Here is a 14,958-nt window from a genome sequence, read left to right as displayed (position 1 = left end):
ATTTAGTTTATTTCTTATTTTTATATGTGTCATGTGTTTACAGCCAGGTTTTGAGAACAAAACCCCAAAAATAAGGTCACAACGTGACACCTTTTATTCCATCAGATAAACATGCTTCCCAAAAAGCCACTAATTTAGTAAAATATTATTATCTTTAAAAATGTATTTTAAACTAGGGCTGGAAGGGCGAGCATATTTGGTGCGACGGGGATGCGAACCCGCAGCCTTCAGATTTCGAGCCAAGCGCTCCACCTGGCAATGCTGGACCAATTTCATTTCTACTTTTAATTGTACTAAGAGAATCGTGTTTTTCTACCTAAGTCTAAATTTTACTTTACAAGTAACTTATCACACTCATCGTTCATTCACCCAGTTTTCCTTGATGAAAGAATTAAGGTATACTTCCGAAAGTATTTGGATTATTGGAGTTCACTAATGACCAATACTTTAAAAAATGGTTTATTCTTTTAATAATTCTTTTACCACCAGAGTTTGTTTTTGTCCCATTCTATAACTGAATGCTTTAATCTAAGATTAAAATTTTAAATATTAGCCTTCTTCAACTACAATTCTTGTTAATTAAAGGCCTAGGAGTCATTGTTAAAACAAAAACCTACACACGATTCCTGATGACAAGAAACCTACTTGAAGTAAAAATGTTTTCTAAAGACGAAACAAAGGCGAAACGTTGTTCTGTACTTTATTTTAATAATAGTTTTAATACCCATACCAAGAGTCTTCAGAACACAAAAACATACACAGATATGAAAATACATACAGTTGCTGAGGTAACGTTTCACTCTGGGAATTTTTCGTTTCTATACTAGTTAAAGATAGTAAGGCCCAAGGCTTGTTTCTACAACAGGCCTCTAAATACACTATCCACACCCGGCTGTGAACGTGTTATAAAAGTAGCGACAAACCCTGTTTTTGCGTGAAGAATAGAATATAGTCGGGGTGGTAGTTTTTGACTGGTTGCCACCCCTGTAGTCAGCTTATAGGTCTTTAACTTGGCCATATAAGATCGAAAATACCAAATAAACAACCTTCGATATTTTCAATTATACTTTAAATATTTCATAGACAAGCAGCATCGAAAGTCAAATTTATTTATCAGTTAGATTAAGGGGCCCGGCATGGCCTAGCGCGTTAAGGCGTGCGCTTCGTAATCTGAGGGTCGCGGGTTCGCGCCCGAGTCGCACCAAACATGCTCGCCCTCGCAGCCGTGGGGGCGTTATAATGTAACGGTCAATCCCACTATTCGTTGATAAAAGAGTAGCCCAAGAGTTGGCGGTGGGTGGTGATGACTAGCTGCCTTCCCTCTAGTCTTACACTGCTAAATTAGAAACGGCTAGCACAGATAGCCCTCGAGTAGCTTTGTGCGAAATTCCAAAAAAACCATTTAGATTAAGATAATCCTAGAAGATAAAAGTTGATAGGTTATTTAATTACTAGAAAGATAATATAAAAGCCCACTGTTTTTCCCTAACATGAGACCCCCGAATAAAATAGTTATAAAGTGTGGCTCGGCATGGCCAAGAGTGTTAAGGCGTGCGACTTAATCTGAGGGTCGCGGGTTCGCATCCCCGTCGCGCCAAACATGCTCGCCCTTTTAGGCGTGGGGGCGTTATTCGTTGGTTCAAGAGTTGGCGGTGGGTGGTGATGACTAACTGCCTTCCCTTTAGTCTTACACTGCTAAATTAGGGACGGCTAGCGCAGATAGTCCTCGAGTAGCTTTGTGCGACATTCAAAAACAAAACAAACAAAGTTATAAAGTACATAATGTTCCATTTAACACAGTTTGTTTTGAATTTCACGCAAAGAATCAGGGTAAGAGATAATTGTTCAACTGAGAACGTATTTATTTTTCTTATATTTTTAATATGTTCCACAGGTCTTGCTTGATAGATTGTTTAATCACAATGCTTTTTGTAGGAATTAAGTTATTACAAATTCGAGATTTATATAGGAAAGTCATATTCATGAAATAACTTATTAAGTCGCTTAAACTCTTATTTTATGCTTTCGTATTATTATGAAAAAAAAACAAAATCCAGACAATCCACGTCTGGCGTTGTAAGTTCGTTCGTCGTTACAATTTGTGGAAGGTAGTTTGTTTATTTTGTGAAAATACTGATTTATCAGTTGTCCCCAGTATTGCTTTAACAATAACTCTCATTAAATATCATTACATTATTATACGAAGGCGACCTGTGAAAGTAACTTCTAATACTCCCAATTACAGATACGCAATGTATATTTTTGGCTGACTGTGATTGGTGAAACCTGTTGTGACAGCGGGAAGTGACGCATGGTATTTTCATTCTGTAAATGCAGGAAGGTGGTTGTGCGGCAAGTCTTACGGTTAAACGAGCTGGAAGCAACGAAGAATGGTTGTGTAACAGCTGATATCATATACAGCATCGTTTCAGTACTCTTACTGTTACAGACAACCGTTAGTATATTTGACTATTAGGAGAAAAGTTAGAAGTGATAGATTGGAAGTTATATGTTCACGATGGGTGAAGAAGGAAGGAATGATCAAAATGCTCTTGGTTACGAGCATACATTGGTAAGTTGACTGTGTATTAGTCGTTTTGAGTAATTGGCTGGTACTTTGAAAGTTAACTGCTATAGTACATGTACAGTGCCCGGAATAATCGAAGTTAGCTGTCATTTATAATACCATTAGTGCAATCATTCGATTTATATTCTTTTTTAAATTTTCAAATTGAGGGAAGCACTTTCTTCTGATAATAGATCCAAAAGATTATTTGGCAATCCTACGTGAATATAATAAAACCAACAGTGTTAGATACAAATTGATACTAAAACTAAGAGGACGCAAAGATTTTACTGTATCACTGAGGTTCCCGGTATAATTAAACATTGTGATTAGCTTTACGATGTAAATGTGTTTTTAAGTAATTAGAACTGTGATGTTTCAGTGATAGGAGTAGACTATTTTAAGGCAATGTATTCTGTAATTGTTTGTTGATAGCGATACATTGTATAAAGATCTGCCTCTCATATGAACTGAAACATGAAAGATTTAGTTGCTCAAAAAATTTTACACTGTGAAGATACTTAGAATATTATATTAAAGAACAGGTTTATAGCAATTTATTCCAAGGGTTTAATGAGGAATAAATTTGTTTAACTAGGCTAATGCAGCTCCAAACTGCATATAGAAACCACCTCGCTCATTTTTGTGTAACTTTCCATCAACATTGCATCTTCTCCCATGCTTGAAGTCAAAATAACATATGCCATCCACCCTATTAGAAAAGTAGCAATGCCTTAATTGGTGTTTTATCCTAGTTACCACATCTTAAACTTGCATTGGATAGTCTTACTGCCTGTAGAAGTTTTTTGTTTATGTAAATACTATCTGGTATATGTGTTCCAATACTTTAACAACCATAAAGAATAACCTTATCTCTAACAAAGATCTTTTCCTCACAAGTGAAAACATAGAGATTTCATTCTGTCTTTTACAATAAACTCTTTAAACATGGAATCATCATGGTAGTTTTTCCTCTAAACTTCTTCAGCAACTAAATATCTATTCATAAATATGTTTAAAGTGATCAAAACTGAAAAGAATATTTAAAATGAGGATTAACCATTGCTTTACAGATAGAAAAATATAGTTGTTTTGACTTGTACCTGTTACTTAAATTGAGTAAATAAATACAGACTAATGTTGTTTTGAATTTTGCTTTTAACTTTTCTGTATTTTTAGCCAGTTTAAAAAAAAACAACAAGTTATCAGTTCTTGTGTATGTTTGAAATAAGTCTATACATATAAAGTACTGTACAAACTATTATAATATTTATGCTGTAATGGACCTTATATTGAGTTATAATTATCTTAACATTATTTTAAGTAAACTATATAAAGATTAAATTTTGAGTAATTGTATATCTTGTATGACTTGCAATGTATTATTTCTTTAGAAGAAAAATTGCTTTGTTCACTTGAACTAAGTACTCATGCTGTTGTTTTAGAAAAAACAAAAGGCATTTGAATGACTCCTCTACTTATATAAAACTAAAACTTGAGAAAAACATTGACACACACACACACACACACACACATCATGTTGAAAAATGGCTTTTAAGTAATAATTTTACCAAATTTCTTTTTCCAAATACTTGTTTGTGCACATATGAAAATTAGGGTCATGTTATGACACTAATATTTCTAATTATTTTTGGGTGTGTGTAAGAAACTACACTCATTCTACTGCATGCATTCATGTAATTGTATGTGTATACTTGACCTTCTGTTTCATATGCACTATATATATATTTCTGATACTTAATATAAAAATTGTTTCATTCATAGTATTCAGTAATGTATTGTGCTTACAATTTTTCAGTCAATACTTTTCACTGCAATGCTTCTTATGATGCATTCATGCATATAAAAGCTTCATTTTTAAATAGAGGAAGCTGCATGGGTATAGCTGTGATTGTTATAAGCCCTTGGGTTGTGTCAGACACATTTATTATTTTGCTTTCCTATTTAAATGCATGTCTTTGTCTTTAGCATGTTTATTTTTTTAGGGTGTAAACTTCAAAAAGGTGACCTTTTTTCTACTGGTATTCCATGACAGAATAAAACTTATCTATCTAGGTGTTGAAGCATATGTGGCATCCTGATACTTGCAACTCATGCCCTAGGAGGGGTTTCTTTATTTTAAGTCGAATGGTGATTAAGTACATATTGCATCAGGACATTGAAGGTTGTTTTTATGTTGTCATCATAAACATTCAGTATCCAAGTTGCACATTGTTATGGTGATGTATATTTATTTCCACATTCAGCATTATTTAGTAATGAATGAGTATTTTTTCAGTGTTTGGATAGCTTATTTCAGTAATGAAAGGTTATGTTCTACAGAACTGTGGACTTCACAATAAAAAAAATTGTGATACAGTTACGATCATGTATATAATTCAATAAATGTCAACATGTACATGTATACCAGTGAAATGTGTTCACTTTCAGATAGTTTTCTCATCTGCTTCAATTTTCAGATAAGATATTTTTTTTGCAGTACATTAACTTTTGCAAAATTTCAGCTAATAAGACACAACATGCACATCACCAAGCAAACCATGTAATTGTTATGAACTGTGCATTAATGTTACTGGAACAGTATTACTTTAGAAATATGTTAAATTTACACATAGTCAAACTGTAGCAAATAGTGGCTTAGGAATTAGCTGGTTCAACCTATATAGCATTTTAGGTTAATAAGCCTATTGGTTCGTCAAGACTGTCTTACTTAGTAATTTAAATTTTGAAAAAAACAACAAAAAATGCAAGGCTATTTATCATGTAAATATTTATCAAGCCTTCCTTACTGCATTCACCATATCTAAAGGCACTTATTCCAAAGGACAACAACCCTCTTAAAAAAAAACCAAAAATTATTTGTGTCCCTAGCCCTATCATTCTCACCATTAAGCACAAAATAAACAAAAAAGGTGATGTGTTAACACTGTTAATTCCATTAACAATCTTATACAACTTACTAACATTTTCTCTAAACTTAGTTTTTTTCAAAAGAAGACAATTTCAGAGATCTTAACCTATCTTCATATGGCAGTCTTTTAATTCCAGGTATTATACTAGTAGCCATCCTCTGAATACTTTACTAAGCCAATATTCCTTTTTAGATAAGGAGACAAAAATAGTATACATAATCTCAAGTGTAACTAAGTAGTGATTGTATAGAGATAATTACATCTGTTACTTATACAGAACATTTCTATAGATGCATTATAAAATTCTTTTAGCTTTACTAATAAAATAATACTGCTTCAATGTCTTAAATGACTTGCCCACCACTATGCAAAAATCTGTTTCCTCAATTACACGCTTAAGTGGGTTTTTATGTATATTAAACACTTGATCTAAATTATAGTAACCTAAGTATATCACCTAACATCAAAGCTTTTTACCAGTTTGATCAGTTTGTACAAATCATTGTGTAATACCTCAACATTCTTAGTACAATATGATATACATATTGTATATACATATATACACACACACATAAGTTTAATGTCAACAGATGTTTACTCAATGACCATGTTAATGTCAATGTTATTAATGTAAATAAGTAAAGGAGAGGTTGAAGTAACAACCCTGTAGGCAGTATAACAACTTGACTGTACTCCATTAATAGCATCTCTTCTTCCTGCCAGTCATCAACCATATAGTTCACTAAACTAGTCTCTACTTTACTCCTGCTGATGTCATCTTCATAGCTAATCTTTTGTGTAACACTTTATCAGAAACCTTCTATTGTTCAGATAACAAGTAATATCCTTAGATAAAAAATATTAGTAAGATAGAATGTTCCTTTAGTGAAAGTGTATTGACATTTATTTATAATATCATATTTCACTAAATGATTTTTGCAAAGCTTCATTTATTATGGCCTTCAGATTTTTTTCCTCATATAGAAGTATGTCTGAGTGGCTTATAGTTTAAGGAGCAACTCTTATGACCCTCATTAAAAATGTAAATGACAACAGCAAGTTCTCAATCCACTATTTTTGATCTAACAAACATAAAATATAGAGGCTTGCATATCTGATTATTAACCTCTTTTAAACTCTGCTGGGCAAGGTACTTTGTTTCTTAATCTTTCAACCAAAAGCTCAATATCTACACGATTCAGGTCAATTATAATCTTTCCCATAGAATGTTAGGGGTTAAGAATATTACTAATATATTCTTTTGTAAAAACATAAGGAAGCCTTTTAAAAGCAAAACCACCTCATAAGTACCTTGCAACCTATATTCTTTAAGGGTTCAATAACTGTTTTAACATTTTGTTGAATGTATTAAAGAAAAATCCTTTATCAGCCAGCTGTATCCCAGAAGCCTTTTTTGACTTTAATTTTATAAGCAAATCCATAGCTTTTCTCTATTTGCTGCTTATCTATCAATTTCAACTTCTTAAACTACCTGTGTTATTTTCACCAAGTTATTGCTTTTGAAATGTGCTTTGATTTTCACTCTTAGTACTTCTCTTTAAGTACCCTTAACCTTCATACAAGGTCAAGTTATTGTAGCAAATGGTTTAAGAATGTTGTCAAGGTGCCACTTTGAGAGACATTAATTTGGTATTGAATAAAATTAGTGTGACCCACATTTAAATTGCATTACAATTAATTAATTTCATATGTCATGAACATATTTTTAATAAAACTTAAAATGTTTATCTTGAAATAACACAAAAGATCATAGTGATGAGATGCAGCACTTAACTCACTATAATCACAGTTAACTATTTGCTTTTATGAAGTCTGAATCTTAGTTTTCAAATTGTATATATTTGTTGCCCAAGATAAAGGACCATGTTTTTATCCTTACCTTTCATCTGCTGAAACACACGTGTCTTTGTCTCTCTCATCAGTTTTCAAAAGATGAAACTGATTTTTAATAAAATGTATTTAATTTTCAAAAAAATTATACATTAAAATTTTACATTCACAAAATATTTTAGAGTGAGTTCTAAAAGAAAATTCTTCTTTTCTCTCAAAATGGAGTTCATGAAAACGCCTTAATTGAACCCTGATTCATTTCATTTCTGTGATAAAGATAATAATAACAGTGTGTTATTCTAAATGAAGATTCACCAGTCTCAAATTTAAAATCTTCATTGAAAGATTATAGAAATGTATTTACTAAATATTTCTTGAAAGGCAGATGCAGATAAATATTTCAGTCTTTTGTATGTACAATTTTCTTTTTTCACATCAATGCACTTATCATAAAAGAAGTAACTTGTTGCCATATTTTATCTTTCAGCTGCAAATCTCTACAAACCTTTTTTGGCATGTCATGAATATCACTGAATGTATGAGTATTACTCAATAATTAGCTGTGCAGTTAGATTACATAGTTGATAAAGAACAAAAGTTAAAAACATACTAGTAATGAATTCTCCCATCCAGGAAAATGTCCATTTTTCAACATCTTTTACTTTCTATTACCAAACCATACCAGTTGTTTTCACTTCAAATCAACTTTATGGCACATTCTGGGAAAATCTTACAAAAGTGCTTCCTTTTCAGAAGACCTTGATATGAGTTATGCTAACTATTAATTATTTAATAACAACTTTCAAAGTGCTTTTATGTATAAATAAAACTTCATTTCTTGTAACTGTGTCTAAGTCTTATACAATACAGGCAAAATATTTGCATGTTGCACAGTCTTGATAGTTGCTTGTTAGAGCACTTAAAATAATCAGTAAGTGATTTACTGTCTCTGAGTAAATTTGAATCAGTACATAGTCACATAACAATAGTTGCATCTATGCATGACATGATTATTTTCATTGTTTTTATTAAAGAAAACTAAAATATTCTTGGAACTATAGTAACATTAGCATTGTTTATTCCACTATTTTTAAAAGAAAGTGTTCCACAAAATTGTAACTTACTGACATTTCTTCTGCTTTTAAGTTTTGCATATTATAAGTAAATTGCATTTTCAAAATAATGTATAATTTTGACAAATTCTTTCATATTTATTACAATTTTATCGGGGAAAAATGCAAATTTTTATGATTATACATTGTCAAGAACCAATTATGTATCTCAAAGTAATTTTTCCTGTTCAGAATAACTTGAACTTTTGATTCTAGATATAAAGGTACATGCAGAAGTGCTATAGATTTACTTAAAGTTGAAAGAGAAGTCTTGTTTCCCACTTTCTTGGAAGCTGACCTTTTAATGCTAAAAAATGATTCTCTTAGGGGTTAGAGCATAGATAGTCCATTACATACCGTGTTTCTCCGAAAATAAGACAGGGCTTATATTAATTTTCACTCCAAAATATGACACTAGGGCTTATTTTCAGGGGATGTCTTATTTTGATGTATTAAAAAAATGAAGTTACAAAGTAAAAATTATAAGACCTCTAAATAAATAGAAATTACGAAAAACATTCAGAAACTCAATTTGATCAATACTTAAACAAACTAATTAACTAACTATTAAACTAATTAATAAATTAATTTTTTTTTATTTCTTTCCTCTTCCTGCCACTCTTAACTAGAGCTTATTTTAAGGGTAGGGCTTATATTAAAACTATCCCCAAAAATCACACTAGGTCTTATTTTATGGGTAGGTCTTATTATCGGAGAAACACGGTAGTTTTGTGCTTAATAAGAAATGTTTTTTATAGATATGCATGCACTGATTTTCAACATGTAAGTGCTCTCTTTTACCAGTAATTAGTTACATTATAATATTATTTACCTTAGGTGAAGTTTAATCTCAGTAGCACTAAGAATATGTTAATATTATGGGAAGACTGACATGTGTATGCTGCACACAGTTTTGGTTAGAAGTTTTGCTTTACTAAGGATTATTTTAGGTTGGTGGGGTAAAGTTGATATTTCAGGTTATTCAAACATATTGTTTGTCTCACAAATATTTCTTACCTTTCTATTTTAGATGTTTGGTTGCTATAGGGAAGATCTAGGAGAATTTGCCAAACTTGAAGCTAGACGTCTGAAATCTTTAGAAAAGCTAAGAAGACAAAAAGATAAACTTAGACAACACGAACTTAAACCCTATCGACGCCAATGGCAAAGAAAATGTATTGGTAAGTTTGTTTTGTTATATTACATAATTACATTTGATAATTGCTGCCAGATTGTTTGAAGTGATTTGCTTAGGACTCAAGATTATCATTTATGCATAATAAACGTAGATCCATTTACAAAGACCACTCTGGGAATTTATTTTAATTTAGCTTGAATTTGTGTTAAGTGGTGTATGTGTTTTGATCAGAGTAAATTAGTATATGATGATAAAGTATTTTGTAGATGGTAATCTGTGATGACGAGAAAACCCACTTGTAGAGAAAATTATATATTTAAAAATGGCTGGTAGTGTTTTCTCTACCCATACCAGCTGTTTTTAAATGTATAGTTTGTAGATGGATTTTAGCTCACACAAACAAACACAGTATATGACATTAATACTGTTGCAGTCACATACCTTTTGTGAGTGTGCATAATTGATGTTCTGAGAAAATCATAGATTTAATAAAGAATTACTTGCCTGTGAATTTGTCTGACAAACATTGAAAATATCTGAGGTATCAGCATACAAAATTTATTACACAAACTCTTTCAAAATTTTAACTGGATAAAGATAAAATAGCGATGTAAGAAACAAACTGTTATGTTATTGTTTTGAATGTAGTACTACATATTTCTTGTGTAACTAGTAAATTAAAGAAAGTGAGATAAAACCCACAGATATGTTTGTGGGTGAGGAGAGAACTGCAAAATTCCAGTTTTATAATGTTTAGATATTGACCTTTTAGAAAACAGAAGTTATTTAAAAAGTACATTATGTGAATCTTTAAATAATTTTGCATGATTATCAGTCACATGCAGTATGTGTTCTAAGACTAGTTAGTCTTAGTAATATTACCCTAACTTTCAGTCATTTTTAACCAGCTAATAAGTAGCTCTATTTGTACTTGCACAAGTAGATTACACAACACAAGCGTGAAAAAGGCAAACAAGGTTGGGCTATAACAGTTCACTGGAGTTTCCTGTCATATACTGGTACTGCATGCATGATTGTTAAAATTTCTAGGAAACTGATGTTCGTTGATTTTAGTGGGTTTCAATTTGAAGTACACTGTTTTTTTGTTGTTTTTTTCACATTTGATATATTCTTATTCTCGTTTTCTAACACCTTTTAACTTTTTTTGATATCCAATAAGTAAACAGATATTAGTTTTTATCTGTTGTTTGTTTAATAAAATGCATTATTTTACTATTTTGCTTATATATTCACATCTTTTAGATTATAGGTGTTTTTGTGGTTCATAAGGTTTTCAACATGAAGGTGGTGATGGTATTGTTCATTTAAAAGAATAATTGAAACTGCGCAAAAGTTGCTAACTTTAGTGTATACATTAGGTAACAATACATATAGCATTAGAATTATAATTTTAAGTTGCATTGCTTCATGAGGGTGGTGGTAAATAACATTGTCAGATTTGAGTTAATTGGAATTTTTCCAAAATAGTTTTTTTTCACACACGGGCACACACACACACACACACACACACGCACGCACACACCTTATCCAGGCATGAAGCACCACTGAGGGAAATTCCTTACAATTTAAGTGTGTATAGTAACTTGTTTTTTGTAGCCACACAATTTTGATTTCTTGAAAGTATAATCTAACACAGGCACCAGCAATCAGTGTACAGTTATGTATGCAGGAGACAGCTTGTCATGTAGCTTAAAAAATTGTTGTTAATTAAATATATAATCCAATACATTAATTGAAAATGCGAGCAGTTTTTATAAATCAAGTACAGTTTGAATATTATAGAAGTATATTAAAATACATCTGTTAATGTTAAGATATTTGCATTAGTGATTACCTCAAATTGTATTACAGTAACTTACATTTTAAGCAAAATACCTAATAATTAATAGTTAGATCTGATTTGAGTATTTGGTTTCAAATTATTAATATCTATTAATTATTCACAACAAATACTTGTGAGGTGACTAATGGTATTTGATAATTGGTTACTCAATGGCCACTTAAAATGATTGCATTTGATTAATGGATTGGTACAGTATCCATGAAACTATGGTATTGTCAAAAGGAGGAGTTACTGGCAGGTTGCAGCTAGTTGCTTTTTTCTTTTTATCACCAGTTTCAAATTAGTGACAATGGCAGATAATAGTTTTGACATAAGAAAGAGAACTATTTCAATTAATTGGATAACAGTAATGATCAGAAATAGTAAATTGGAAACATTAATTTCAGTTACTTGATTATTTTTGTCACAATTGACATAATTAAAATTTGATCAACTGCTTGTTGGAATAATTGGATATACTACTTTTTAATTTATTGATTAATTTGTGACACTAATCAATTTAATTACTGCTCATAGGTAATTGATTAAATTGCCTAATGCTCTTTGCTTTAAAATAAACTTTTGGAATGGGTTTTATTGATAATGTTTCTGGTTTCTGGTTGTTTTTTTTGTATGATTATTTTGTTCTAAAAATTGCTAAAGAAAAGAATTGAAATTGTCTTCATCTGGTTTTTGGATGAGACACAAAACTTGAATGCTTTCAAATAGTTCACTATTTACCTTAAGGAAGAAAATTATTGAACTATTTAAGTGTTTGGGGTTTGGGTCTTGTTTGAAAACCAGTAAAACCTTTGTGTGCAATTCCATGTCCTAACTTTTTAATCAGAACTGTCTTCAACTGTAATCAAAGTACATAATATATGGTAAAAGTTTTGTCAGGATATAATACAAGTATTTATATGTGATTATTTAACTCATGGTTTTTATTAAAAGTTGAAGTCTTAAATATATTATGTATGCTATGATAACAGAAGATTAGATTCAGAAATACAAAAGAAGATATTTCACTTTTGTTCATTGCAAGTTCTTATATTTTTTTCTAGTGAAAATCTCTGGAGTTGAATGATATTTTACCATTGGCTTCAACTAATAAAAAGATAATTAAAATGCTCTTGCTAGTTTTTGTGCTTTAAACTGAAATGTTTCAGAAGGTATTAATTTAGACTATCAGTCCTTTATGCATACAAGTGTTTCAGATAATTTTTTCATGATGTTCAAGATCTTCAGAGCATACCAAATGAAATATATTAAATTCAGGTTTGTTTGCTTTTAAAACTTCCCCCAAAAAAGGTACAAGTTATTCTCATCTATGTGTAATAAATCATTAGGATATAGTAACAGCTAATGGAGAATCAGTTTTGCATAAAGAGAAGCTATCACTTATTGAAGCTGTTATACTACTGCAACCAACTTTTTTAATTTAGTATTAAAACTTCTTACAGTTTTGACTATTCATTAAATAAATTTGAACAATTGGGTCATAGTTTTAGTTTTTTTTTTTTTTTTTTTTGCAGATTGTAACAATTCAAGTGATTTCAGTTTTTCATATAATGAAAATTTTGTATTATATAATTTCTAAAACATTTGTAATTACTTTGATATAGTCATTTAATATACAGGAAGTTTTCTGAGTATTACAAATCCTTTAGAATTGTAGCAAATTTGCAATAATAACGTGTGCCTGGTTAATTAATCTATACAATGTGATATCACTACTTTTGCACCTGTGCATATGAGGGTCAGTCTGTTTATTTTTTAAGTACTTACACATTTTGAGTTTTGTATATTTCAGTTAAAGTTTTAAGAAGGATTTTTATGAAAGGAGAAATAGTTTCTTAAGTAAAGAATGTGTTTTTAAAACTTAAATTTCATAAAAAAAAAAGAAGCAACAGAAGTGTGTGCTTGTTTGTTGGTGAGTAAATGCCAAATGGTCCACCAAGGTAACGTTGTTCTGGGAACTAAGTCACCAGACCATGTAGTCTTGAAACAAGTTTCTTAAACTATGAATAATCTTGTAGATAAATTACTCCACCTTTCCTAATCTATCATGTTAAGGAGTGACCTTGTTGAAAATGGTCAAAGAGCACTTGGAGCTGTGAAGTACAAATTATTTTTTATAGTATGTTCTTGATACTTTGGAGTAATGAATACTTAACAGAATCAAAACTTGTTCATAACTGCAGCCATACTCTCAGTATGGAAGTTCAGTATGTATTTACTGACAACTAAGTCTTCTAATCAGTACCACACACATTATAACTCAAAATTAGTATTTCAGATTTTTTAAATAAAAAGACTAAACTTTATGGCCAATTGATTTTCCAAAATCAGAATAACACATTTCTTTTGATTGAATTGAATTTAATAAAGTTACCTTATGAAATTCTTGATACTTATCTTTAATTTATTAATAAGATATTCTCTTTATTTTTGAGGTGAAGATCTATATTTCTGTTGGCGTTAGACAATAGTTTGTAATGCTTTACAAGTTGGGGTGACAAATGACAGTTGCTACAAAGTAGTAGCAGATCTGAATATATATCATAACTTTGAATTAAGGTTTGTTTTTTGATATTTTAATGAGTGGTATATTAGTGATCTCCTAATTTTGTACTGTGGGTATGTAGCTGTGCATACTAAACATGATGAGATATTCTATGTCTATTTTAGTTGCCCTTTCTTGTGCTGTGTCACCATGCTTACTGCTCAGAATAATCACAGCTAAGTACAACGTACTAAAGTTTTATGGTAGTCTGCTTGTACAAGTTGGTTTTATCATGATTAGATCAGCTTTTAACCAGTTAAAACCAGTGAAATACAGTTTATATTTTCTGCTGTTTGCAATATGTTATTTGTTTGCAAGTGATAAAATAATTTAAAAGAACTCTTGAGAAGTTAACTATGATTGTGATGATTGTTATGGATAAAAGATTTTAGTAGCCACTGAACATTGACACTAGAGGGAAATTCATTGTCCTTAATTATTCACATAAGTAGCAGAATATGTAACAATATATGGTTATTAAATGATGCCTCTTAAGTAATTTTTATAAATGAAATGTATACATGTTATTTCTTATGTGAAAATTACAAACTTGCGAGGAAGTGTGGAGATAAAGTAATTTTTATATTTATTCTAAAGTGATGTCACACACACACACACACACACACACACACACACACACACACACATATCTTGTACATATCTTATTATGAATGTATGTTTATTTTACACAAAGAATTACTTTCCAATAATACAGTGGATTTTATTAAAATTCATGTTCAAAGACAGTTGTACATGATTTGTAATGTATGCGCACGCGCGCACACACTGTATGTAGAGCTTGCCATATGTTTTTAAAGACTTATGAAGTAGGCTTTTTAGGAATTACGTTTTAATTTTCTGCTCTTGAATGTTGGTTATGATGAGAAAAATACATCCATTTATCGATTCAATTTTTTTTTCAATGCTGCGTCTCCAAGATTGTCTAATG

At 30.7% G+C, this 14,958-nt stretch overlaps 1 protein-coding gene across 4 annotated transcripts in view; it reads left to right on the top strand.

The window, feature by feature from the left end:
* Window positions 1-2,329: 2,329 nt before the first annotated feature.
* Window positions 2,330-14,958, top strand: part of LOC143230474 (chloride channel protein 2-like) — a 66,584-nt gene continuing 53,955 nt past the window's right edge. For 3 of the 4 annotated variants that reach the window (XM_076464107.1, XM_076464106.1, XM_076464108.1), the window contains exons 1-2: window positions 2,330-2,572; window positions 9,493-9,643. In XM_076464107.1, coding sequence (XP_076320222.1) covers window positions 2,510-2,572; window positions 9,493-9,643 — 214 coding nt within the window. In that variant the 5' untranslated portion in view covers window positions 2,330-2,509. The remainder of the gene's footprint in view (window positions 2,573-9,492; window positions 9,644-14,958) is intronic. The other variant, XM_076464105.1, reaches the window with a different exon arrangement.

The sequence above is a fragment of the Tachypleus tridentatus genome, chromosome 10 (assembly GCF_004210375.1).
Source record: "Tachypleus tridentatus isolate NWPU-2018 chromosome 10, ASM421037v1, whole genome shotgun sequence".
Classification (NCBI taxonomy): Eukaryota; Metazoa; Arthropoda; class Merostomata; order Xiphosura; family Limulidae; genus Tachypleus; species Tachypleus tridentatus.
This window is presented reverse-complemented; position numbering and strand designations above follow the sequence as displayed.